The sequence below is a fragment of the Varroa jacobsoni genome, unplaced genomic scaffold (assembly GCF_002532875.2).
Source record: "Varroa jacobsoni isolate VJ856 unplaced genomic scaffold, vjacob_1.0 scaffold_1284, whole genome shotgun sequence".
NCBI classification, from domain to species: domain Eukaryota; kingdom Metazoa; phylum Arthropoda; class Arachnida; order Mesostigmata; family Varroidae; genus Varroa; species Varroa jacobsoni.
Genome location: NW_019214186.1, coordinates 19,432 through 44,726, shown reverse-complemented (window position 1 = coordinate 44,726; position 25,295 = coordinate 19,432). Strand labels below are relative to the sequence as shown.

The 25,295-nt window shown below is 40.4% G+C and overlaps 1 protein-coding gene across 1 annotated transcript in view; it reads left to right on the top strand.

Moving 5' to 3' along the window:
* Nucleotides 1–25,295, top strand: part of LOC111268435 (high affinity nerve growth factor receptor) — a gene marked incomplete at both ends in the record, with an annotated part of 64,430 nt that overhangs the window by 21,845 nt on the left and 17,290 nt on the right. Inside the window, 4 exon segments of the mRNA XM_022847420.2 lie at nucleotides 22,843–22,917; nucleotides 23,722–23,793; nucleotides 24,221–24,292; nucleotides 24,558–24,769. Coding sequence (XP_022703155.1) covers nucleotides 22,843–22,917; nucleotides 23,722–23,793; nucleotides 24,221–24,292; nucleotides 24,558–24,769 — 431 coding nt within the window.

Genomic DNA, 25,295 nt, shown 5'->3' with positions numbered 1-25,295 from the left:
ACAACAATTTTCCGGCTGATACGTTATACGACGCTGTAAACGGTGTTGTTTTTTTTTTTTGAAAATAAGTAAATAGAAAATGTTCTCAATTTGCGTAGCTGTGCTTGAGGATCTGTCTCTGCCGGTACGCGCGCTTTATGAGTTTACGACTCAATTATACGTCAAGTTTACAAAACATCACTAGAACACCCGCTGTTAGCATGAAAACCTGTAGGATGCGCGAATCATTGCACAGTTTTGCGGCACAGAGTGTTTTGTCTCGGATTTTCAGCTCGAAAATTGCCTCAGGAAAGGTGCACAGAACAGTCGGAATCGATCAGGTTGGCTTTCTTTTTCAGCACCGAAGTGAGCCGAACTCTTTGAGAGTGCTCAGCTTTTATCGTTTTTACCTCGTCGAAAAGGCTGATAATAATAGAATCATGTATCGATTGATGAAGTATTATTTTTCGGTTCTGATATTCTGCTAGCCAACAAAGTTCCACAATCCATTATCTCCGAAGAGTTGTTTCTTTAAAAAAAAAATATTAATTACATTTATGTTCAATTTCCTTGTTGTCCGGGGTGATGTTCATTGCCTTTCGGTTCGCTTTGGTCGAATCCGCTCATATGGCACAACAGTCATTATGTTTTCTATATAGCTAAAAAGCCTACTTTTTTTATTTTTCTTCTTAGTAATATCACTCAAGTTCACTTAGTGTTTGTGTATCCGACGTCGTATCCAATCCTTATAGTGCGCGGACAGGCCGACTTGTGAAGACTACGGGCTCGAGTCGCATACAGGATGCGATGCACTTGATCATAGCTGGTGCCTTAACAGTAGGTTGGTTCTACGCTCGTCCTATATTCCGCAGAGGATTTGTTACTTCTATCGTTACCCTCGATCCTTAAACGCTCCCTTCCTCCTGTTACGCATGCTATATACATTTTGCGTACTTGAAAAAGGCGGCCTGTTGTTACGAGAACATTACACGGTCGGTCAGTGGCCATACGCTCGATCGAACCCTCTCAACCCATCTCGACATATTTGACATCGAGTATCCTTCGTGCGATATGAGCTCTCTGCTCGCAGAAACAGGTCGCAATAGGTAATCTTTTACGTTTACCGTACGTTTACGTAGGCCTATTATGTAATCAGTAAGATACTACGCGACCGACGTATCGCATTCTATCGTTTTCAGTTCTTCTTAGAAAAAACGACGGGGCAGGCGTTATTATATTCAAGAAGAAAGGATTGGCCAAGCTCAGTAGATAACGTGGATAACTGTAGCTAAATAGCATGAAGCCTTTCTAATTTACGTAGACATCTTCTTTGTCAATGCCCGATAGCACTCTCTATGAAAGTAGAGTTTTGTAATGAAGCTCGATACCTCAAGTTGGGAATCTAGCGTACTTGCTCGGTTGTTGAGTGGACGAATTAATTTCCATTAAACAATTTTTTGGCCCGCTGTCAGATGTAATTGTAATAAGCAGAAAGTTGAGACATAAATAAGGATCGTAGTATAATTAAATTCAACTGATTATACTAATGGGATGTCTGTACGGTCGAAGCTGGATCCGGCCGTCTTGTCGGGCCGCGAGTTCCTTTAATGCAACCCCTCAGGAAGTGAGTACTGCGATCGTATGCAAAGCGATATCGTTACTGAAACTAATACGAGGGTATATTTTTATAACTCCCGTTTCGATACTACGAGAGACATTCAACAACACTTTGTGTTCAGGCATACATTTTTGCCGTCGTTAGGTGAAAGTCTCTCTTTCTACTGGGCAGCAGCTACCCTATTCAACTGTTGTATCTTGGTCTGCTCCATTTGAAAATAGTGTTATAATCCACTGTCGATAATTACCGAACTCGTATTTATTGCCGTTTGTTTGGTTCAACGATTCATTTGTACCTACCATCAAGAAACGATTAGGATCGCTTCGTAAATCAGGCCTCTCATTGCCTGATCAAAGATTACACATTGGACGTACAAGTCACTACTTGTATGTCCAAAGTGTTTTGCATTGTTAGTATGACTATTATTGCATATAAACCAACTAAACTCCGTTTTTTTTTTTCTCGTAGACGCTAAATATTGTTAAACATGTCCACTGATTCGAATTTCGAGCGTACCAGGGGCATCAAGTAACAGGTAAAAGATAAAGGTTATGACTGTACTCTTTCCTTTAATATATTTTGCCGTGTATTTCCAGGTTCGCTGGCTTCGAAACCCTATATAAAACTATATTTCTGCCCATGTATAGGGAAGGTATCTGGTAAGGGAGCATTCCTGAGCTCTAGTGAATCGTCCACTATAGCTTCGAAATTACATGCTCTGCGTTAACAAAGGAAGTTATTTATCTACAGCATAATAGAGGCGTTAAGATTGCCTATATATGTGTGTATATATACTTTGCACGTGTTCGTATCCCACTAGAAAGTGCGCTACGATCAATCGGAGCCTGCTTATCGTACGCGATCAGGGATACGGCCTTATTTAGCCTGTGTCATTTTCGAATAAAGCTTGCTTTTTGGACGATTCAGAAAGCACAGATATAAATCGATTAGAGGAGACACGAGAACTGGTAGCGTAACAGGCGCGGCGCGATTTGCATCATAATATCTGACAAGGGAAACGACGTCATGCAGCGCTACAATGCAACGTTCCACTAGGGAATCGTACTTATTGACTTGATTGAATAACATCTACCCGATTATGGCTACATCCACCGGACGGAACGGTAGGACAACTGCAAACAGAAGACCATCTTCTTCTTTATCTGATAGCATAAGGACCATTTTCATCATGGCACAAACTCTCCTATTTCTGGGGGTCTTATAGCAAATATAACAGTGACGTAAGGCTTCCGATATATGAAAGCTAATACTGAAGTACAATAGTCTACTGCAAGGCTTCAGATGGATAGCACCGCTGACCTGTACCGACTCTGACCTCACCACCACAACTCTTTATTTTGACAGCCATAATCTACGTACGTAAAACGCGCTAATCAATAATCAGCTTATATGCTCTAAGATATCGGTAATGTCCTTGTAGCTAGGTTGCGCTTGTATCATAGCAATGTGACAGCGATACTAACTCATGGATCAAGATGGCTAAAAAAATAGTAAAAAATCGCGATGAACCTTATATGTTTACTACGATATTTAGGCATAGATATAGGTCCGTTTATTCGATCATTATCTGACAGTGTAAGGACTGATTTGGAAACTCTATGGCTTCGCTTTATTCACTGCGCGACGCTGATTTTGTGAGGGGGCTGAAAAATGTATGTACATTTCGAGTATTTTCTTGATGTTGCGTAAGTTGAAACATTAGCAGAATGGATGACGCCTAGGTGGGAACATGGAACGCGACTTCAGAGCGAGTTTTCCGTTCTAATGCGACCTAAACACATTGTATAAACAACATGGAAAACCACCTTTGCAGCAAAAACAGCAGACATAATGAACCACAACTGAGTTTTAAGCTCAGTAGCAGGAACGACCACGAGGTTTCTCGTATTGTGCGCTAACACCGATGTAAATTTATCTCACATATAAACGCACTAGTGGTTCTGTATTTGACGCAGCATACTGTGCGGACCTGTACACTCTCTAGTTTTTCAAGCAGTTAGTAGCTAGGATCCGCCAAGTATCGGACAATGGTTACGAACGCAGCTGTTCGATACTTCGCTGTTAATTTTCTCCAATTTTGACGCTCGAAGGCATGAGGAGATACCGTAGTGACGAGGTGGGTACCGGCCCACTTTGGTGTTGTTCGGGTGACTAGATAAACACCCAGCACGAGTAAATGAACCGAGAGAAACCTGCCGTATGATAGGAATAGGAAAAGACGAACGAAATAAAAACAAAGAAGCAACGGAGCTAGAAAGAGAAAAGTACGTTAGGGTCTAGCTCGCAAAGGAGTTTGTATATAAATCAAAGGACGAGGGCCTACAGATGATATGAAATGACAGTAGGAGGTAACGAATGGAAAAAAAAATGTCTACTTCGAGGCGAATCATTTATTGTCAACGAGTAGAATCCAATTGAGTTGTCACTCGTATAGAGGTTATCGTTACTCACAAAGTAGGGGAGACCCTGCTACGTTGGAGATCGATGTAACCTGGTACAGGTCGAGCTGGCGGTTGGGGTGTGCAATATTTGTACCCCGACTCTAACATCTGCAAAGACAGGTAAACACCAACCGTAGACTATGGTAATAGACTTGTTACAAAGCTCCATCACGTTGCTATCTTTAGGAAAATGAAATCTACCCTTTATACGCTAGATGTTCGCTACTTATTCTGATGATAACAAAACAGTAAGATTAATGCGGCAAGCGACTGTCTAATGAATAGCAGAACGATTGCTACATATTGGTGTGTATAAATTGAATATTCGTAATTCTTGACAGCAATATCTGGGCATGCTCGTCCGTCTTTGGCTATGTATCGGTCCTTTTCCGTTCTATCATATAACCACCCAAAAAGGCATTCAGAAGGACAGCTTGTAGACAGAATCTGTTTAGGCTCCTCCACCATTGTCGTAACGGTAGCCGACACACTTTGGCGAAGTCTACCGTACGTAACCTATATTGAATTGAAAAAAATAATAATATTCGAGATAACAATACGCCATTATGTGATTAGTATCTAGAAAATATGAAGGACTTTCGTTTAAAGCGCGTTTGAATTATATCGTCCTGCTGATAGCTCTGTGGGTATCGTATGTGCCTACGAATGGTAGGGACTAGGTTCGAACGCGGCCATAGCCCGAGAATTTGTTTCGTATTGGTTTGTCTAACGGATACCGGACGGAGCCGTATATCTTTCTTCTGTGTGAAAAAAAATCGGCGGATATTAGATACCGACCAAAAAACCTGGAATGTAAGCTCGAACTGTTATAACATCTCCGGCTTTACGCCTGCTACTGGAGTCGAACATGCCTCCAAACAGCTAACTTTCATACGCAAATACGTTAGCACCGCACCGTAACGAAAATGATATGTCACACACCAGTAACTGGAACTTTCTGCTAAGGTGATCCTGCTGAATATGAGTTTATTGAGATGAAGTTAGTTAGGTAAAAATAGCTATAGTTGCGTAAGTAGTCTGCTTTGATTTTATCGAATTTTCGAAGTGCTTATACTATAATCTGTCGAGATATGTCCAAAAGGATTGAGAATACATCATCTGATAGTAGTTTTAGTTTAGAAGTAAGTTAAATGGCCATTGACCAAGCGTTGCTAAAACATTCTGCGTTCAGTCTATATGTCTCCGATAATAAGATAAATAATATTACCCTGTGGTAAATAAAGTACAGTATATCGTTATGGCGATGTATTCTTGTTTATGTCTCCATGTTTGTGGCCTTAAAAAATGCCTGTTTCTGGTTATTGTCCTACTAAACATAAGCACTATTTTCCTTAGCAAACAGAAAAAGTATCGTTGGACTTTTCTCTTATCAAAAACTAATGATAAAAAATATAGGATCAGTTCGCTATCTAGTCAGAGATTGAAACCTTCGCTTAGATAACTTTTCTACTAAGATATTCGTATTTGCTTTTTTTTTTTTGTTTTTTTTTTGTATTAGAGTGAATTAAGGCCTCTAGATCAGAAATGCGTTAGTGGCTTCTTTGCCGAAGACAACCAGTCGGAAGCTTTTACAGCAGGTAAGTCAAGATACAGACATGCGGATCTGTCTCCCCTAGTGCATCCTCTGCTCTGTACGGTTGACTGTACATTACGACGCACTGATACGCTCAGCAACCGCATTGCCTATTTAGCTTGGAATTGGCCATTTGTGTGCATACAGAATACATCGGGATTTATGTCATATTCTGCTTGTTAATTTTCGTGCACTGCATAGAGGTAAAATCCATCTCGACGATATCCACGCCGGTCGCGTACATTATCAAAGTGCTCTCGTTTGCGTTTATCGTGCATGCATTGTAAACGTGCACAATACACGTCCCATGCAGTGCACGGTCACCGGAGTAGATAAATTGACGTTTACACATTAATAAGACATGAAACCACCATTAGACTGTTGCCGGTTTATTCATACATGACCAAGCGATATCATTCAAAGAAAATTTGCGGCATCGTTCGTTTAAATTAAGTAATCATTAAGTATCTGCGTTGATATACTCCGCAGCATATATAGACAATTTGCGTTTAGTGTCGCCTGTTTGACCGCAGTAATTGACAGATACCTATTAAAGCTGGAAAATTTGCCTTTCCGTTCCGGATCCCGCACACTCATCTTTGATTAGTCATACTGCAAGTATTCATGAAGGCCGTTCGTCTGGTACGACTTGGAGCGTTTCTATAAACGGATTCGCGATCAAATGCTAGTTAAATGTAAGGCTGAAGATAAAATTTGTCAAGATTTAGCTTATATATGGGGGATCGCTTGGCTTATGCGGAGCTTGCACAAACCCCATTTCAACCAAGTTAGTATCAGTTTTGACTGTGTTACGTTATACAGATCACTGTCAAACGTGTATAGTCAGTTCTTGTGACACTGAACGGCCTTTTCGTTCCATATTAAGCTAAAAACGAACTTCAAGAAGAAGATGGACTCGAACAACACCGCTCGTAGCATAGCACTCAGATTAATCATACTTGTAGACGTCGGTATGAAACATAAAGGTACGTACACAGATCGAGCGACTGCTACGTGATAACGAAAGTTTACCTGTGACACTGAACACTACACGGGAACATTTTCCACGATAGAACACACGATTGGGTCAAAACCGTACTGGCAAAATGGTAGGTAGACTAGTTTTTCCGGGGAGAAGACAGCTCGCCTCCTTGCGACGCTAAATTTACTACCGTCGCGCAAGATGTGAATCTGCGATGTTACTGGTAATCCTTTTACTGATTGCTGAGGAGAGATATAACATTTCCTATTTAGTCAATCATTTGTGGTGCTAATGTCTACTTATGCCATTGGGTAGATTTTGCCCCTAGCTCAAAAACCTAGCTATGCCTTAAATGTCCACCTAACACACAATGCAGCTTTATAAACTAGCTGTTTTAGCTAAATGTTTACACATGTTTGCTTGTAGCACAACAAATCAGAATTCCGTCGTCCAGGCTGCCATGACATTGTGACATCGTATGAAATATAAGGCTACATCATCTTGTTAAAATCTGTGCATTGATGTTCATACGGGTCCACTCATGTGTGTTGTTGTTTTGTAGATTTCGAGCGTTTGTATCGTCTTCCGTCACGCGGAGATAGATACATATGTGAATTATGTTCAATGTCTTGCAACGCTGCAACTGGACTGTATTGTCATGGAATAAAGAAACGATAAACTATTAATCCTACAAAGGATAGGGCACGTTTCAGACGATTCCGATGCCCTTCAGGGGCATTTATAGGGTTTTGACAAGATGTCAAGCGTCCAGTCGACGTAGATAATTCAAACATTTTACTCTGTATGTTGTAGTCATGATGGGTACAGTAACGACAAGTGTAAGGATGTTGTTTATGCAGACCTATAGGCTATCTGCATAGTAAACGTGCACGACGCGCATGTCTCTTGATAGTAAAAACGTTGCGGACATTCAATTAAAAGCATCAGCGGACCTCAAGATTCACTGAACCGCAGATATACTTCACGTACGGTCAGCTTATAAGTGTGCCGGATGAAACGGGGCTAAACGCTCTCAGAAATTGGATGAGTTCGGATAAGTATTCGTTTCTATCAATATGTTTGTATAATTTTATGGAGAATATGATATTGAAATCTCCATGCGTGCTACTACGTCGTAATATTAGGGACATAATTATAGGTGTACGGACTGACGTCCTGACGTGTACATACGTATCGTTTCGCTTTTGTTGTTCTGTAAATTTGAACAGCTCAATATATTTCAATAGAACGCTTATCTGCGCGGACACGCATCATGGCCTGCTATTCAAATCTACTTAGGAGATAGATGCTCGTTGTCCTGCAAACACATATAGGAAGTCTGTTCCCGCTGCAGCTAATGGTTTTACCTGACACATCGTCGTACCAGCAGCTCCAATGTACAGTGTGCCGGAGATTTCTTAAATAGTGTATACGGTTCCACTAAGACGATACATTTCTCTTTAAGTGTCTGTCTTTACTTTGAACAACATCTTATCCAATAAGCATTAATCCTTAGTATATACGACCAAAAAGGATATACATAATATATATGATCATTTTAGATGGCTAGTTAAACGTGCGTTCAAGGTGTGCAAAATATATAATAATGTGACGTAAAAAAACAGGAAAGAACTTCGTATACATATATATCCGGTGAGAAAACTGAAAAAAAAAATGCAGTTTGCCCAACTATTCTGGGTGGATTACTAAACGGCAGGACGAGAGATAGTAACGATTTGACGGGGGCGGTGACAAGATGAAAATCGCTTGTATGTCAATGCTACCGGCAAGGCCGCTGTTTTCTTCAACTGTCTACAATAGACCAGCTGTTGCCGCTTCATGTTGTTTCATCATACCCTGGCATTCAAAGTTGTTGTGCGAAAGAAGCGGTCCATTGGCCGGGTCAAATCGGTCGTTCGTCCGGTACACAGTGGTGGTGCCTGTTGGACTGACTCCGTTGTCGCCGCCGTTGCCCCTTAAATGCCGCTCTCACGTCTTCTCGTAGGCAAGCCTCGCTCATGCTTACGTGGACGGTTAATCAAGACAGATTATCCGGTCGACAATGGCTGTCAGGCTGCAAGTCCGCCAATCCGTCGCTCGTCAGCTCACCTGCGCGTCTGCCTTCTTTGCACTGCTTCTTGCAAGCGCCTTTCTTCAGACAGCAGGCGTTAGAACCGGTACGGGTACTTACCTACGTGCATACATACATGTCTCTTGTCCAATAGAACGGTTACCCAGCGCTACTAGACGAATGGCAGTAGCAGCTGATGGCTAAAGAGCGAACGAGGCCATTGAAAGCTAAGCCGGATACCTCGAACACTCGAGTACTGCCATGGATGACTTAGCTATTAAGCTCCACGCAACGGGAGCCGACGAGCTTATATACATGGCGGTTTTGCCCCGGCATAAAAGCCAAGCGTTACCGTTCTAATGCTCCTGGAAAACAGCAAAAAAGAAACAACGCTACCTGAAAAACTCGACGGCTTGAACCTATGTAAATGTTGCAAAAACATAATGGTAAGTTCGTGGTGTTTAGACCTGGCCCGTAACAGCGCCCGACTATGCAGCCGAGAAACAAGGTCAATGTATCATCTACTTAGCCAATCCAAGTATCCAATAACTATTCAAAGGGTCGAATAGAGCATATTATAGTGTGTAGATACTGTATATTCCATGGCTCACTTACTAGTATTCACTCGGATCCATTGAGGTATTTCCCGTTGAAACAAGCCTACTGCAACATGCAATTTCTTCTTTAATATTATACTAGCACTTAGGTGCCGATCGTGTAGTACCGCTATGCAGCACGATCTGACCTAAATAGAGTTAGATGACAATGCATGATTACTAGCTTCTCCTTAGCCACACACGCGGTGGCTGCGCGACTCTATCATCGCTTTATTGAGACCCAGCATACGATAGTGGCCCAACTCCAAGATCCAAATCATATTGAATCGAACATAAACGTTATAGAATCGCCACGATAACACGTAGTATGATATCATGAATCATCCCAGTGACGCCGACGATAGCTGGGCTGCTGCTGCTGCTGCTGCTAGTAATGATGGCAACGTCTACGGCGGCGGCAATTGCAATCTGTATTTTTCCTTACCTTTGTTGAGACGTCTCTATTTACGTATATATACATACCGTGAGCGAATTTATTGATAGCGTAGGTGAACGTGTTGATGTATAATAGTTTTTAGATATAATTGCCTATCACGACAAGCACTGTAAAAGCGGAGAGAAATGCAGCCTTCGTCTGCGACTAAGTTGTTTGCTAGCTCAAGTGGGCTCTGCCATTGTTTGTGCCGTTACATACGAATCTACCGAGCGGCCACTGAACCGACGTGGGATGATATCCTGCCTCGGTCCAGCGTGACGTATCGTAATGAACACGACAATAATGAAAGCACACGGCCATACTTTGGCTGTCCGCTTGGAGAAGCCGTCGCCGTCTGCACCCTTAGAGCCTAAACGTATGCCAATTGCATTACGGAATGGCTGTGGCCTAGGTTCTGTGCGTAACGGCACGAGACCTTAGTACAAATACTCCAGCGCTTTCCTATCTCAGGGACATTGACACTTATTTTTTGGTCACTTGGGCGTTTGGGATTCGGGAGATAATGCTGCTTAGGGATGAATACGGAAACGGCGTTCAAGAATCGCATGACAAATGGGTGCGGGGCAAAAAACGTAAGAGAAACTATGCCCAATTATGGCCAGCTGGCAATCACATCGTATAGTCATAATCAGCGTAGGAGTTTGTATGAACTTTAATACATACCGTTGTGTAATAATGATAACTGTTTTGGGGATGAGACTAGCCTATTGACGAGGTGCTCTAAACGTCTATGTCATGTTCACGTACAGGCAGTAACCCAATATCATCGTGTTTGCCTGCCGTTTCCTTCCACCCTGAATGCCCGACGGATAGCTGTTGCTAGGGGCATTGAAGCAGTCAGACAAGCATTCAGATTGTCTTTCAAACAATTCGCTCAAAGCTTTACACGGATATAGTTTCTCAGGCTTAAATCGTCTATTGGATCTTAATAATACTGGCCTTGCCTTGCTATCTCCAAAATCTCAAGAATTATCACCCACTTTAGAAATTCGACAGCACAGGATGCAGCGGCTCTATGAACGCGTTTTTGGTAATGTTGATTCACGAAAAAGGCATCTCAGAGAAAATTCAGGAATTTTTTAGCTCGTCACCGTACGTTAAAACTAGCTCGAATTTTCTATATGACCTCTCAGCCACTGCAATTACAACTGAGGTAATCGACCTCGTTTATCTCGTTGTCAATGGAAGCTGCTGGGGCGACGGTGACAGCGGCAGCTGCAGTAGCACGTGTGGCAGAAATGGAGTGCCTCGTGTCCCAAAACTACTGCCATGGCGCCATGTGAGCTCAGACTACGTCCGTCTAAGTTTGCTTTTCATTAATTCTGCCCATGTTTAGCTACAACCATTTCGCTTTGCCCCATCGTTGACATGCTGCTTTTAATGTAGACCAGTTATTCATTATTGAGTTATTTATTTGGACTCCACTCTTACAGAACACAAACGCTTATGCTGCATGTCTCTGTGTCCGTGATGATATCACTGATATCCGCACTGATATCTTAATGCCGCAGGCTTGACTTCATTTACAAAGAAATGGCCTAGTGTCTAAGCAGCTAACCTTTCTTTTTACCTATTTATGAGTCATGAAAAAGCATCACGTTACGGTACATACTTTATATAGTCCTGATATCAGGTCGTGCCACGTGCCTTGACGGGAATCTGCACGAAACATTCAAAAATTTAAACAGCTAAGGTTATTGAATTTTGTCACCGGCTGTGTTATCTCATGTACACAGTTGAGAAGAATCTCTTATGATTTACTAGTCCGATTAATAGTAGTGGTAAATATATGTATGTACGTAAGATAAATAACGACGCTGTACAAAGGCCACAGTTCTATAGGCTTGGCATGTCCATAAATTATGGTGGTTCAGGAACAGAATAGGACTCAAAGGAAAGAGTTTCAGCTTCTTCAAGTTCAGTAATGCAGGCATTTTTCTGTTTATTTCAAATTTGATTCATTAAATAAAGCATCTTATTTTTAATACCACAATATACGACAAAAGATAAATAAAAAGCAACAGTTTGATAATCCTTTGTGACCTCATTGTCACAAAAATACACCTGTAAATCATTAACTTTTTATAAGCTCGAAAAAATATGTCACGAAATGGTCTTTAATCGACACCTAATACATTTATCATGCAGATGGAAGGAAATAGATGTCTAGATGGGCTAGCTGCGAAGGCCAAGCACGAAATGAGCCTAGAAACGTTTATCAGCAATAGGTTTTATTGTAAGTTAAAAAAAAGTTATTTTTCGATTAAAAAATGTTTTTCATAACATGTTGCCGGTATGCATAGCTTGCTTGAACTCATGTGCTTAACAAGCGCTCGTGAAATACGGAAGGCGCTACGGCACTGAGCCTAATAGGTAATAGGTAGGGCAGTGAATCTGTTGCTAATGTATTCTACTAGAATTAATTTTATTATGAGTTAGTTAAGATTCTTACATCGGTACAAAGCCGCCTTTGATCTATTTTTCGCGAGTTCGAGTTGCGCTCGTACCAAACTCATTCTGGACGTCATTTTATCTCCCAACTAATTTAGATTCGCTGCTGTGAGATCCCAGACACATCGGGTGAAAGTTCTCGTTTTTCCCGGAGCAGCTACACCGCTGTCTCGCGTTAGACTGAACTTTATGTAATCGTTTTGCGACAATAGGTCCGAATCTGTAAACGGGCGTCACGTTACAGCGGAGTAGGTACGTTCAAATAAATTTAGGCCTACTTAATTAGCCTGCTTAGACTTCAGTAGAAGAGAGCCTTTAGCTAGGAGGTTATTGCTATGCAGATGGTTCAACATCATCCAGCGTTTCTACGTGGCGGCGGCGGCGGCGGCGGTGGTAAGAGGCGCCGTTAATTTCTCTTGTAAATTGAGCGTCTCTAACAAATAATGGATGTTGATTCCGAAAGCCGAGAATAATGAAAGTACAGACAGACGCAAATCTTTGTCAGTTATGCCGTAATAAAAATTAAGGCATCAACGCTCTCAAATATATTTTACTTAGTTTAATGTATCGGTGTCGATTCGATAGGTCCTGAACAACAATTGTCCTGTAATATGCCAAACCAAACCGATATGGGGGTTCATGTATTTAAAGCTTTAAAGTTGTTGGAGATTCACTGTTTGAGATACGAAGCAATGTTTCTGCATATCGTACGGACAACACAGATACAGCGCACACAGTATTGGGGTAGCAATGGGTTTTCAGATCGTTGTTTTTCGATGTAAAAGGGTCGTTCGTATGCAAAGGGTCCTCTCGTCCCTAAGATCAAAAGACGATCGTTTTTGCGGGCCTCCTCCGTTGTCTAAAGGAAATTTGTTGTTGTGCCTGATCACCTGTTCGCTGTTTACAATTTTATTGTCTATTTAATATAGTCGTTAGTAGTGGCTTTCCCGTTGTTACTGTTAATATATATACCATTGTAATCTGTTTTCACTGTGTTGTATTATAGGCGCACCCTGAAGCAGGTGCGCTCCGTGCAACAGAACGATAATCATTGATTGACTCGCGGGTGAAATCTCTGCGAGTGAGCAACTCAACTGAGTGACTGTTGATTTCTGTTGAACGACTACGGTTCTTCTTTTTTCATCGTGACGTTATTGCGTGAAGTCGTGCCGCGCGGCAACGTAACCATTCTGTTTGCATGGTCTTAACACTTGGGGTGGTAATAGGCACAAGCAGAAAGAAAAGAGAAATCAACAAAAAGAATGAAGATAAAGTAGAACTGTGACAGCGACGTCTTCCCGCGATCGAATTATCGGCTTCGTTTCGACGCGGTAGGTACACGCTTGAAGTACGCCTAGTTTCACTGAAAGTAAGCCACCTCTTGGCCGCTCTACGACAGCGCGTGCCTTGCTTGCCTGCTTGTTTTATTAGTCGGTCCTGTTGTCGCTATTACTGTCCCGCTTCTTTTGTTTCGGGTCGAACGGGCCGAAAGTACCAGGGTCCAGCATTGCCTTTCCTATTATTGCTCGCCGTTGCCCACCATCACATATACGTGCTAATATCGTACCCACGCGACTAACCGTCACTCCTGTAGATCTCAATTTTTCTCCGTTGTTGTCTTGACTAGTGCCACTGATTTTTTATGCCGTGAAACCTAGCGGTGTATATATATACACATACATATATATACAAACTTTTAACAACAGCTCGCGACGCACATACCTGGTGTATACTCTATGTAAATGACGATTTTTAACAAAAAACCCATTTGAAAGTAGAAGTTGGGAGACATGAATACACAAGTGAATCAAGGGCGTTTTATAATTACCTATTAATCTGTAATCACTTCAACGCAATCTTGGAGAAACCAGCGCACGGGGTTATAATATGCTATTTATAGTTTGAAAAATAGTCCAGCTTTAAACTAATTTTAATCTACTACTAAATACTCTTATTTGTAAATTGTATGTTTATAGCTTTGCTAACTTCTTAGTAGTATATAAATGTTAGTTGAATTTCCTGAGGAGGAAGAACCCTTGTTCAGCAAAGTTCGTAATGATGGTGTTATTACGCTTTGATGTTTTTATGTTTTCTATTATTCTTGTCTCTGCTGCTTTTTCTAGCCGACAGTGTACAAACAGACATTACACAAAATACTTAAGAAATTATCATACTCTGCTATATATGTTCCGATATATTCGTGAGCGCGTGAGCTAATACGCTTCTATAGGGCAGTGATATCCTTAGGGGGATTCTAATCCAAATTATCCTTTAAGTCTTATTGATAAACGATACAAAGCATATTTGATGAATATTGGGTTATGTAACTAAACACAGTACTAAATAAATCAAGCATTAGCATCATTTTGTCATACCCATCGTTTTCATTTGACTACTCATTTAGTATCTAGCGCTTATTGAGCACAGCTTTGTTATTTATAATATATAGCTCCCACCAGGCCTTGGCAAATTCTGACCATTTCATTTTATTGAAGTCTATCTTCAGAAAATTAGAACTTCTAAGATAAGTTCTAATTTTCTGAAGTCTTACTTTTCTGCTTTGATTTAATAGCTGTCTATTTAGAAAAAAAGAACCTAGGCGGATAGTATGCACAATATAATAACACTCATTACGTGGGAGCGGTGCGGGTTGGCTGACCCAATAGAAGCAGCCAAGAGTGTAGACAAGAAAAAAAATTATGGGTTAGTTAAGTTGTTATACCAATTGGATAACGGGAGTAAGTGAAAATCTCTTTAGAATTACAACAGTGTCCAAATGATATCTCTAGCAATGTATATATTTAGTCCTTGTGATAGCGCGGTGGGTAACGTGTTTATCTGCCAAATTTAAGGATACTTAGTGGTCTGGACTCGAGTTCAGGCGTAGACACATTTTGTTTCATGTTAACAGCCACCCGTCCAAACGTAAGATACGCGCGAGTAAAATTTATTAACATCTCTGTCTCTCTAGATTTTCTACCTACGAACTTTTGCCATAGTTCCGCCATAAACCACGGGGCTGTTTACCAGCATGGTCGTCACACAACATAAATAATAATAATATAATAAATACTTTATAGCAGATTCGCTATTCATTGCCAACCCCTTTAGCGGATGACAAGCTTAGTTTCAGTTAAGGGAATTACAGCCGCTGTACACAGGAGACAATAGAAGGGTAAGCTGGCAAAACGGTCAGTGCTAATAAGAAGCATTACTAGCATTTCTGGCATCATATTCGCCAGTTATTGTAATGTTGTTGTTGTTGCTATTGTTTATTGATTGTATTGATAATTTGTTGCTGCGGACGGCACTTTGGTAAATTGGGTACGTTCAAGGGACAGTTGCAGGTCATGGAGTAACGAAAATCGGCTGAGCGTACCCGTTGATGTAAGGTTTGTTAATAGTAACGATTAAGTAGTATAGTGCTAATTCTGGGGGTTAATAGTTGCAGGGGTAGCGATGCCTAACGGCAATGCTAGCGTAAAGCTCGAAGCTTTATTTATTAGTATCAAGGTTAGCCCAGCTTGTATGTGTGAATATATGTGTACTCAGCCATTGATTTAATAAAACCTAAAAATAGCTACTTCGTAGGCCTCTATTAGAGTGTCAAATGTCGGCTTTAGATACAGAAGAAATTTGTTCGAAGTCTAGAGGCCTGATATGTAAAAACCGAATTATCTTGAAACAGGATAATACGATCGTGGACTTTTGGGCACATTCTGTATTTCTGTATTTATAGTTACGGCTTACAAAATCAGTTAATGTCTTATAGGGCTGTAAAGGTCAATGTAAAAACCGGAATGACATATAGAATTTGCTACAAAAAGGGTATAAGTGATGATGCCAGAAAGCTGAAACGTTTCTATTTTGCCAATGATTTAATATCTAACTAAGACGATGTATGATTTACTCAACCAAGTAAGAACTGCTTGTTTGTACAGCATAGGACCGCTTTCTGGACCCACGGTAACAACGGCTGCAGTGGAGAAGGACATCCACTGAGAACAGCGGACGCCCTATCCACAGGACTGAGTGCAGAATATCGTGATTGAGTTATCGCCGTCCCAAATACTCCCTTGTTTTCTTTATAAGTACATAAAAATGATCATAAGAATTAAGTTATAGCTATGATTATTATTAATAATGTCATATGTCAAAGGCTCGACAATCTTGGAGAGGAACTTTCTATTTCCATCGAATTAACGCTACGAAGCGAAGATTTGGTCATTACTGCGTTATGCCTACGCCTACGCCTAGTTATGGTAAAATTATAAGCCTCTTCTTTTTGAAACTCAACATTACTATTGAACAATATCGAACACATTTTAAGGTATACCAACAATAACAAAAGCTTAACGGATGAGTGAAGCGTCAATCGTCAAATTAATCCTGATAGTCTTTTTCTACCTATCCCCAATTGTGCCCGGTCACAATGACCGTTTGAGAAAAGAGCCAATGTTTCATTTTCGTTTGCGTAAGGTTCGAAAATGATGTAATAGTATTTGAACGTGTGAAAACGGCCAAATTAATCGTTTATACTTGGCGTGGTGTCGAAGCACATTAAACATACAAACATCTTCCCACGCTGTTGTCTAAACCAGCTAACTATATGGGACGCAGATTATAAGTTAAGCAAGCTGTTACGAACTTCGATCCATCAGTTTTGTATCGATGCCTGCCAAGGGCAGCTCGTCTGTTCGACGGCCTGAAAGTATTCACAATTATAGCGATCAGAGAAGTGTCGCTGCTGCACTATTCTGCAAGATAAACGAGCTAAACAAATATAGCTTAGGCTCTGCAAATCTTCTGTTCGTCTTCTCCTCCTTTAAGCGTCGCTTTGGGCTGGAGCTAAATGCAAATAAATATACATGACTGGCTATAAAAATATTATATATCTAACTATCTGACATCGGCATATCAAAGAACTCCGTATCCTTCCCAGACTAAGCAGTGTCAACCGTATCAGGGACTTAAGCAAGGTAGGGGTATCACGACGATGATCGTATGTCGAAATAATTTTTCTCTAGCTCGTTCTGAAGGAGCAGATATACGCCTAGACATTTCACGGCCGGAAGTCTTTGAAGCCATTGTCTGTTTCAACATTAGGTTTAAGTTGATCCTAGCTTTTGAGCATGATTCATCCGCATAGAATAGATGAATTTAACGATAACTTGTCAAATGTTTTTACGTTCATGCTAGTTCGCAGAGAAATAGTCATTGTTCTGAAAGGATGGTTTTGGGGTAATTTTCAGCTATTTTCGAGAGGGGTTTGTGGAATAAAATAGAATCGTCGTTGGGGTATCATTGGCGGGAGTTGAGTACGTGAATTCTAAATATAGGCTAGCCCTTTTCGCTACACACTATACTAATAAGAATAGCTATATTGTTCCAGCAGTTCTACTATATCAGCTATAGTACACAGGTGTTGTTTCGATAACGTATGGTGGAAACCTATTGGGCAAATTGGGCAGTGGTGTTAGACGAGTCAATCGAATTTATTCTATCTCCAGCACCCTTTTACAGTGAGTGAATGAACGGCACCACCGCTAGACATTTAATCAAACGGCTGCATGACCAAAATGTGTTTCTTTTCAGATTTGAACCTAGACCACCACGTGTCTATCACAGTGTCACCGAAATACGAAACTACGGAGACATGTTACCATATCTAGAAATACTCGATACGTTTTCCGTCCATTAGACGGAACTTTTCCCGGCCATCATTGCTGCCTGCACATTTAAGAGCAGATGTAGACATTGCCTTGCAAACTAAGCACTTCAAGAGTATTCACGCATGCATCTTCATAATGCCTAGCACGTTCGTATACCCTTTGTCCACAGCAGTCTCAAGGATTCCTCTTGAATGGGCTGTTACTGTTGCTATTGAAGAACATGTGACTTTTATTTCGAATATGCCTAAGGTCATTCCTCCAAACGAGAGATTTGGGGTTCGGATCAAATCAAGGAGAAGCTGTAGGGGCTGCGAACCTTGTATCTGTTTCCTAGAGGTTTGCAGCAGTGTTGGTCAGTGGTAAAGGAAGGCTCTTTTTTAATGGATGTTTGCTCCTTGTAGAAGTGCTGGCTTCAGCCAACTGTTTACCCTGATATGTTATTGTGACCAGACACCTTTTGGGGGTACATTTATTAGATTGCAAGACGATGGCTGAAACAGCTACTTATTAGCAAATATATGCTTTAGTAAAGGGTCGTATTTTGACAATTTTACTACGATTGTATACGTCTACGAAATAGTCCAATCCCGCTATTCTACATTGACGCCTCAATTTTATCAAACACCTTACGTCGTCACTAGAATATCTAAATGCCGCTACATGTATTCAGCAGTTAAAGCGTTTTGCTTATTAGAAGAAAACATCTACATAGATTTACTAATAATAATAAATAGATTTCAGAAATTTCCTGAACGTCTCCTAATTGCTTGACTAGGTAAGTGCTATGCTCTTTAGATTTTTCGTGGCCTTTATTTTTTCATGTTCAGCCAACAGACAGAATCTAGGGAGACGATTCATTAATGGCGTTGTTTTCAAGTCGCTTGTCCTTTAAAACGGAATGCGTCGACGTAAATCGTCCGGAACAAAGTCTGTATCATAAACTAGACGTATGTTGAAAATCCGCCTACGTACAAACGTTTGTTTTTCTAGAAGCTACACTTGAGCGTTTTTTTAGCCTATAAAAATAGTTGAGTCACTGTGTCAGTGGATCAGTTCATTGTATACATAGACTGTGACCTTACGTTAGTAGACCCTTAAAGTCTACAGTAAGGTACCCGTTTTAAAGTTTACCAAATCCATTATATTGTTTATATTGAAATTTATCCCTTACTTCACTGTTAATGTCAAAAAACATTACCATAGTATTATAGTATCGATTTTGGATTTTGGATGATTTTTTTCTGCCGTGCGGACAAGCTGATGCATACGATGAAGCCATTAAGAACGACACTTCATAATAGGGACCCAGTTATCTATAATATATTCTCCGGCGCATGCAGAGGACCCACAATGACGGTGTGATTAATTCATATTTGCAGAGAAAGCTTTAAAGGTAGCTCGGTAAATCAGCCGCTGTGTATATAGTTTTTCGGTGATCTGATTCAGATGTAGGAAATTGGCACAAGCGAATTCAACACGGACATAAACAGTGTAACAAACGAAAATCGGGTCCAGTTTCAGGCCTACTGCTAAACCTATTGAACAAATCGCAAAGGTAAAGGTGGCCGAAATGATCCTTCAATTGGCCTGATTTAATAGAATGTATATTTTTAAGACTGTCTTTAACAGTTCATTCGAAGTTAAGCAAAGAGTACAAGACAAATATTTCTTGAAGGCCATTAAACGTGATTTTTCGAGACAACAAAAGGATGATCCGAAACAAAATGGAGACCATTTTTTTCTAGTAGGACGAATTAATAACAGGTCACTAACGGTGGCATTCGTGATGGGTCTCGGTGGGGCGGCCACCTGTTGCGAAGGCAACCAACTGAAAACGTTCAACCCGCGATTGCTGGTGCTGCGGCTGCCACTGCTAAGGGTCATCACCGCGCTGTTTTGAAATAACAGAAATCACGTTTACCCTAACTAAGTATAATGTTGCATGCCGGCTGAATTTTTTAATTTTCGAGTTGTTCAGTCGTACACACACAATGGTCGCAATAAGAGAATTAATACTGACATCACCAGTAATGCTAGATAGCTTTTCGTAGCCATCAATGCCACTATCATAAGGCTCTAATATGGGTCTTCTGTATAGTGACGGGGGAGCAAGGGTGTAAGCGTGCAGACTTTTTTTTTTTATCAAGCGTCGTATTTGTAACAGAAATAATCGCCAACCATATAACTCTGACTAATGGGTTTCCTTCGGGCTCCAATCGTAGCTTTGCTACCTTTCCCTTGACATAACAACAGGCACAATAAGCTATAGGCACAACACAAAGGTCAAGCGTGGTCAGCGGTGAAGCAAACAAGTATCCGGTGGGATGTTGGCGACGTCACGAGCTTAGAAGAGCGACCAAAGATAGGCGAACAGGCAGACTGAGGCAGTTTCAGCACGCCAACACGTCAGCGCGTTTGTACGTTTGGCTAGCGGCCGCTAACCTTCAACACGTTAGGGCCTTCATTGGGTTTAGGTAGAAAGCGAATGTATGTATACTCTCGTGTAGAAAATGGCCGCTTTTGCACTGGTACAGACAAATGAATGACTGCCCGCTGCGCATCCCCTTCAAGCTACGTGATCTTAGCTCAATATTTTGCAGATGTAGAAAATAGGCTGCCTCAAATAGGATACATATGACAAGTAGAGCTTGTACACATGCATATATACTATACTTGAAGCGACCTATTTCAACATATATTATGAGGTAAACCTGTCCTTCATGTACACCTATTGTAATCCGAAGCAGGCTGCGTATCATCGGGTTCTTTGAAGAAAAACATCCAACGGCAGAGATACAAAACTGAATCATTGGTCTGATGCAGTCTAGATATGTAGTTTTATATGACTTACTCAAATCTATTCTGGAGTTCCTCAAGATGCGATTTTTATATTTAGCAAGTGTCAAACAAACTGCTTGTTAAAACCGTACTCATAAAGGTGAACATATCTTTCAAAGATATATATTCTAGCAAAAAATAATGGAACGGTTTCATTGAACCCCATATTATTTAAAAACAAAAATATAGAAAGCCATATTCTAGTCATACATCGGGTTTTAGTGTCCAATGGAACATTTCAGTCCAGTTCCTTCCCACTAACATACTTTGGCTGTTGTGCTCCAAAGTGATTTCTAGTCATGTCTGAAATAGTCGTGAGTTACCAGGATATTGGCCGAGGTGGCCTAGACACTCGCATCTTTGCATGAACCAGAAACCAATTATACTAACTGTCAAACAGTCTCGCAGGCTCGCTACATAATGGCAAAAGGGTGCAAACATCGAATGAAGTAATACATAGTAGTAGTTGTAGAACTATTTTTATTATTCTTATTATTATTAGAAAGGCCTATCGGTCGCGTAGCACGGGCCGACACGCTAGAATAAATGTAACGACAGCGATGTACCTACTTAGCGAAGCCAGGTGTGTCAAGGGCCACCGCCGAACGAATTCGGCCTGATATTTCGGAGTACTTACGGGAGATACATGAGCCAGCTTAGATAAATAGCTAAACGAGTTGATGGAAGCTTTGCCTTTGCAATTTTACCTCCAGCTATGCAAATGCTTAGCTATATTTAAAGATGGCGACTACGTGTGGGTGTGGGTGTGCGTGTGCGTGTGTGTACTGTACAAGCAGACATGTATGGGCAGCATACATGTGTGAAACAGGGCGCCGTTCATGCTTGGCCAGATAGCGTTTGCTAGGTAGAAGCGGCGGCAACGAGCTAGCAACAACGCAAAGCAGGTTAGATGGGGGATTGATTTTTTATGAGTTACAAATGTCGATGAGTCGTTGTGCCGCTAGACGGCTGACGTTCAGCCCCGCCGAAATGACTAGCAGTCAACTCCATCGCAATGCTAGCAATTGTGAAGCCCTTGAAGAACGAACATCAAACACCTATTTGCACGAATGAACGGGCAAACCGGCCAGAAAAGGACTGAAAGACTCCTATTCTCTCAACGATTCGATTCTTATGCTGAATACAAAGTGTATAAGCAGCAGCAGCAGCAGCACAAGATCGATATCCGATCACGCCCAAGACTTATCAGATCAATAGACCAACCAGAAGGTAATGCGTCGAGTCTTTGGAAATATCCGCACGCACTGTCGTCTAACAGAAGAGGTTTTCCTCTGTGAAAAAGGGAACACTCAGAACCTGCCACTCTGTCTTACAGCCCTTAACGGCTCTCACTAAACGTTCACAGTTCCACCTCTCTGTATGACGAGTGCAAGGAGTTTACTTTTTGGATAAAACACAAACATACTCTATTAGGAATCGTATCTATCGTATGCTATTGGGTGACAAACAGCGAATATCTAGTTAAAACGTAAAAAATTACTAAAAAAAAAAGCCAAAAAACGATTGTTGCCCAATGGCTAATTTCTGTCCATGGATTCCACTTTCCGAACTCCAATATCTTCACTCACTATAAAGATTTTTACGTCAATTAACGTATATAGTACTTTAAACCTATATACAAAATTAATAGATTTTTCATAAGAATACGCGCCTTATATAACTTCAGCTTGCTCAATTATAGATATATTTATGCTAATGCAGAAAGTAACATTTCAGGCTATATATAATCAGAAACGACCTAATCATAGCAGTTATCTTGGTGACTATCGGATCGTTATCGTCCATTTATTTAGTAACTGGTAATATCGCACTGAAAAATTATCTTGGTGAATTAATAAGTTAACCAACTTAATTATATAATACTATATAATAAATTATATATCAAGTCTGTCGAAAAGAACAAGATTTTCAAAGTGGTACCACTTACAATACTAGGGGGTAGCAAGTGGCTAACTTTTCCATCACTAGCATGACCAGAAATAAGCGTTTGAAACTTTTGTTGATACCTGCGCACAAGCTATTAACGAGTATGAATTGCAACAGATATATACATATATAGTTGGAACTTAAACTACTATTCTTTTTCTCTTTTCCATTACAGTAAAATGCATGGCCTCAGAAACTTCACACATTTAACACCGGAACAACTTGCGAATTTCACGCAGCTCGCTCAAATGTAAGTTAAGGTTTTATAGTGTTACGCCAGCAGTCCAGCATTCGTATCGAATAGCTATAATAATTTTCATAAAATCTATTTAAATCAATAAAAGTTAGACTAAATATTATATCCCGATATTATTTTTGCTCATAGGGCAGGCACGCGTATGTGCCAATAGGGTAGATAATACATGAAAATAAACGACTGAAATTGTTGTATAAGTTACATATTTTGTTTAGCATTTGTCTTGAATATATTATTTTTTGTGTTGCTAAGGGGTCTGTTGGGTCTCTAGGTATTTTTCTAGAAATTTTAAAATCGTCAATAAACTTTTTATTAATGCATTCAAATCTAGTTACCTACGTAAGTACGTTTAATTGTGTAATAACAGTTCCGACGTTACGTGGAATAAACGTAACGAGCCAAAGCAGACCGTCGTATAGAACCCGCTAGGGGAGTAAACAGCTTATAGAGGCTTTTACAAATGAGGAGCTTTGTCTAATTGCCCTGAGTTAACATTTTGCAATGTAATTGTTTTATACCGGCGGCAACCGAAAGGGTCGTTACGTCAGAAAGATTCTCTGCAGAAACAATATTACTGACTTTGAGACAATTTATAGATTGAATCTATATCTTGATTTACCTGCTAGCTGTCGATAGTTTTTTTTAAGATTTTTTATTTGACGGAAAGAATCTCAAGAAAAGGTCCCGTAGTGCAATTGATTTTACTAATTTTCCGTTTTATTCCATATTTGCATATGTGCACTAGTTTTGCGTTACTTCCTAATTTAATTGTATTTATTTATTTATAAAAATTTGCAGTGAAATCAGTGACAGCGGCCTCAAATACGTCCACGAACAGGCCTTCGTCGCCAATAAGAAGTTAAATGAAATGTAAGTATCTAACTTCCATCAAACATAATATTCGAAACTCGTATCAGTCATATTTCACAGTGTGTCTATAATATACCCTTTAATAGAAGATCCTAGTAAAATCGTCAATGAAATGCTTATTTATCTCACAGTAATAATAAAAATAATAATGGTAAGTCTATTGCAATATTGAGTTACGCTATGCCTTAAAGTTTGTACCGTGATTAAGCACAAACTAGAGCAGTCAATAATTTTTTTTCCTGGATGTTCTATATGTTTACTTATCGGAAATATTGAATTTTTCGAACTTAAGAAAAACGTATTACTTTAGAGTAAATCTGCTAGGGATAATTCTGAGAAGAACTTTTACATATAGGCCATGTATAATATACCAGTGTATTTTTTTGCAAAACTGAAAACCTTACGACACAGACCGTTTACTTTTCAGACGTCTGCCTGGAAACATGTTGGAATTTTTTCCCTGGCAGACCGTTTTCAACCGCCAGACCATTACCAAACTGTAAGCCCAGGCCCTTACATTGTCTCTAGTTACCGCAAAAAAATTCTCTGTTAAAAAAATTCAAACGATCAGAGCTTACTACTACTATCCATATAACCACTCATATTGAAAATTCTGTTGCTCGCTGATGAACACGAGCGGTTGCTTGCAATTCACTGTTTCAGTTACGCAACAAATAAGATTTGCGGGCCCGAATAAATATCACTGATTTACTGATGTATACGGTACCCCTTTTCCCATCTCTCCCTTTTCCATTGATTGACAGTATCCTTCAAAGAAACCCACTGCGATGTAATTGTAGCGTGGCATTTCTGCGTCAGGGACCAGATGGGCTATCTTCGATGGTGCCTTGGTTGGCAGTCACTGACGGGACCGTGGGCGATGATCAGCTTCGCTGCCGGAAAGATCCTTCGCTAATGTCTGACAGCGAACACACAAGACTCAGTGACCTGGCTTATGACGAAGATAATATATGCGGTTAGTTCAACTCATTCATTGACAGGATCATTCTCTTACCTATACGAGATAACGTAGAGGCAAAAAAGTACGACTTCCAACTGCGAACTCTACTATATTCGTTATGAGACAATCCACTCATCCAGGCTGTAATCCTGGAAAAAAACCGTGTATCCTGTTTATCTGCTACACAATCATGCCTAGTATGAGATTAAATGGGAAATTGGGCGTTCTCTACCTTGAGTTTGTACATTAGCATTGAAGAACATCATATCTCAATCAACGGAATAATATTGTTCTAATTTATTTGCTCCAGACAGATAGTGTTCCTCATGGGAATAAGTATGGGAATGATCTTTTAATCAGTGGAACACCAGAGGGCAGAAAAACTGCCTTATTTATCGTCCTAAGGTGCTTCTCTGCGTGGGATTAATCGTGGAATATTGTTATTAAGTTCTATAGTTTGGGCGAAAGGGTCTATTTTAAATCAGATACTTTCTACCACTCGTACCGATATAGATAGTATCAGTGATAAAATAGACTCGAT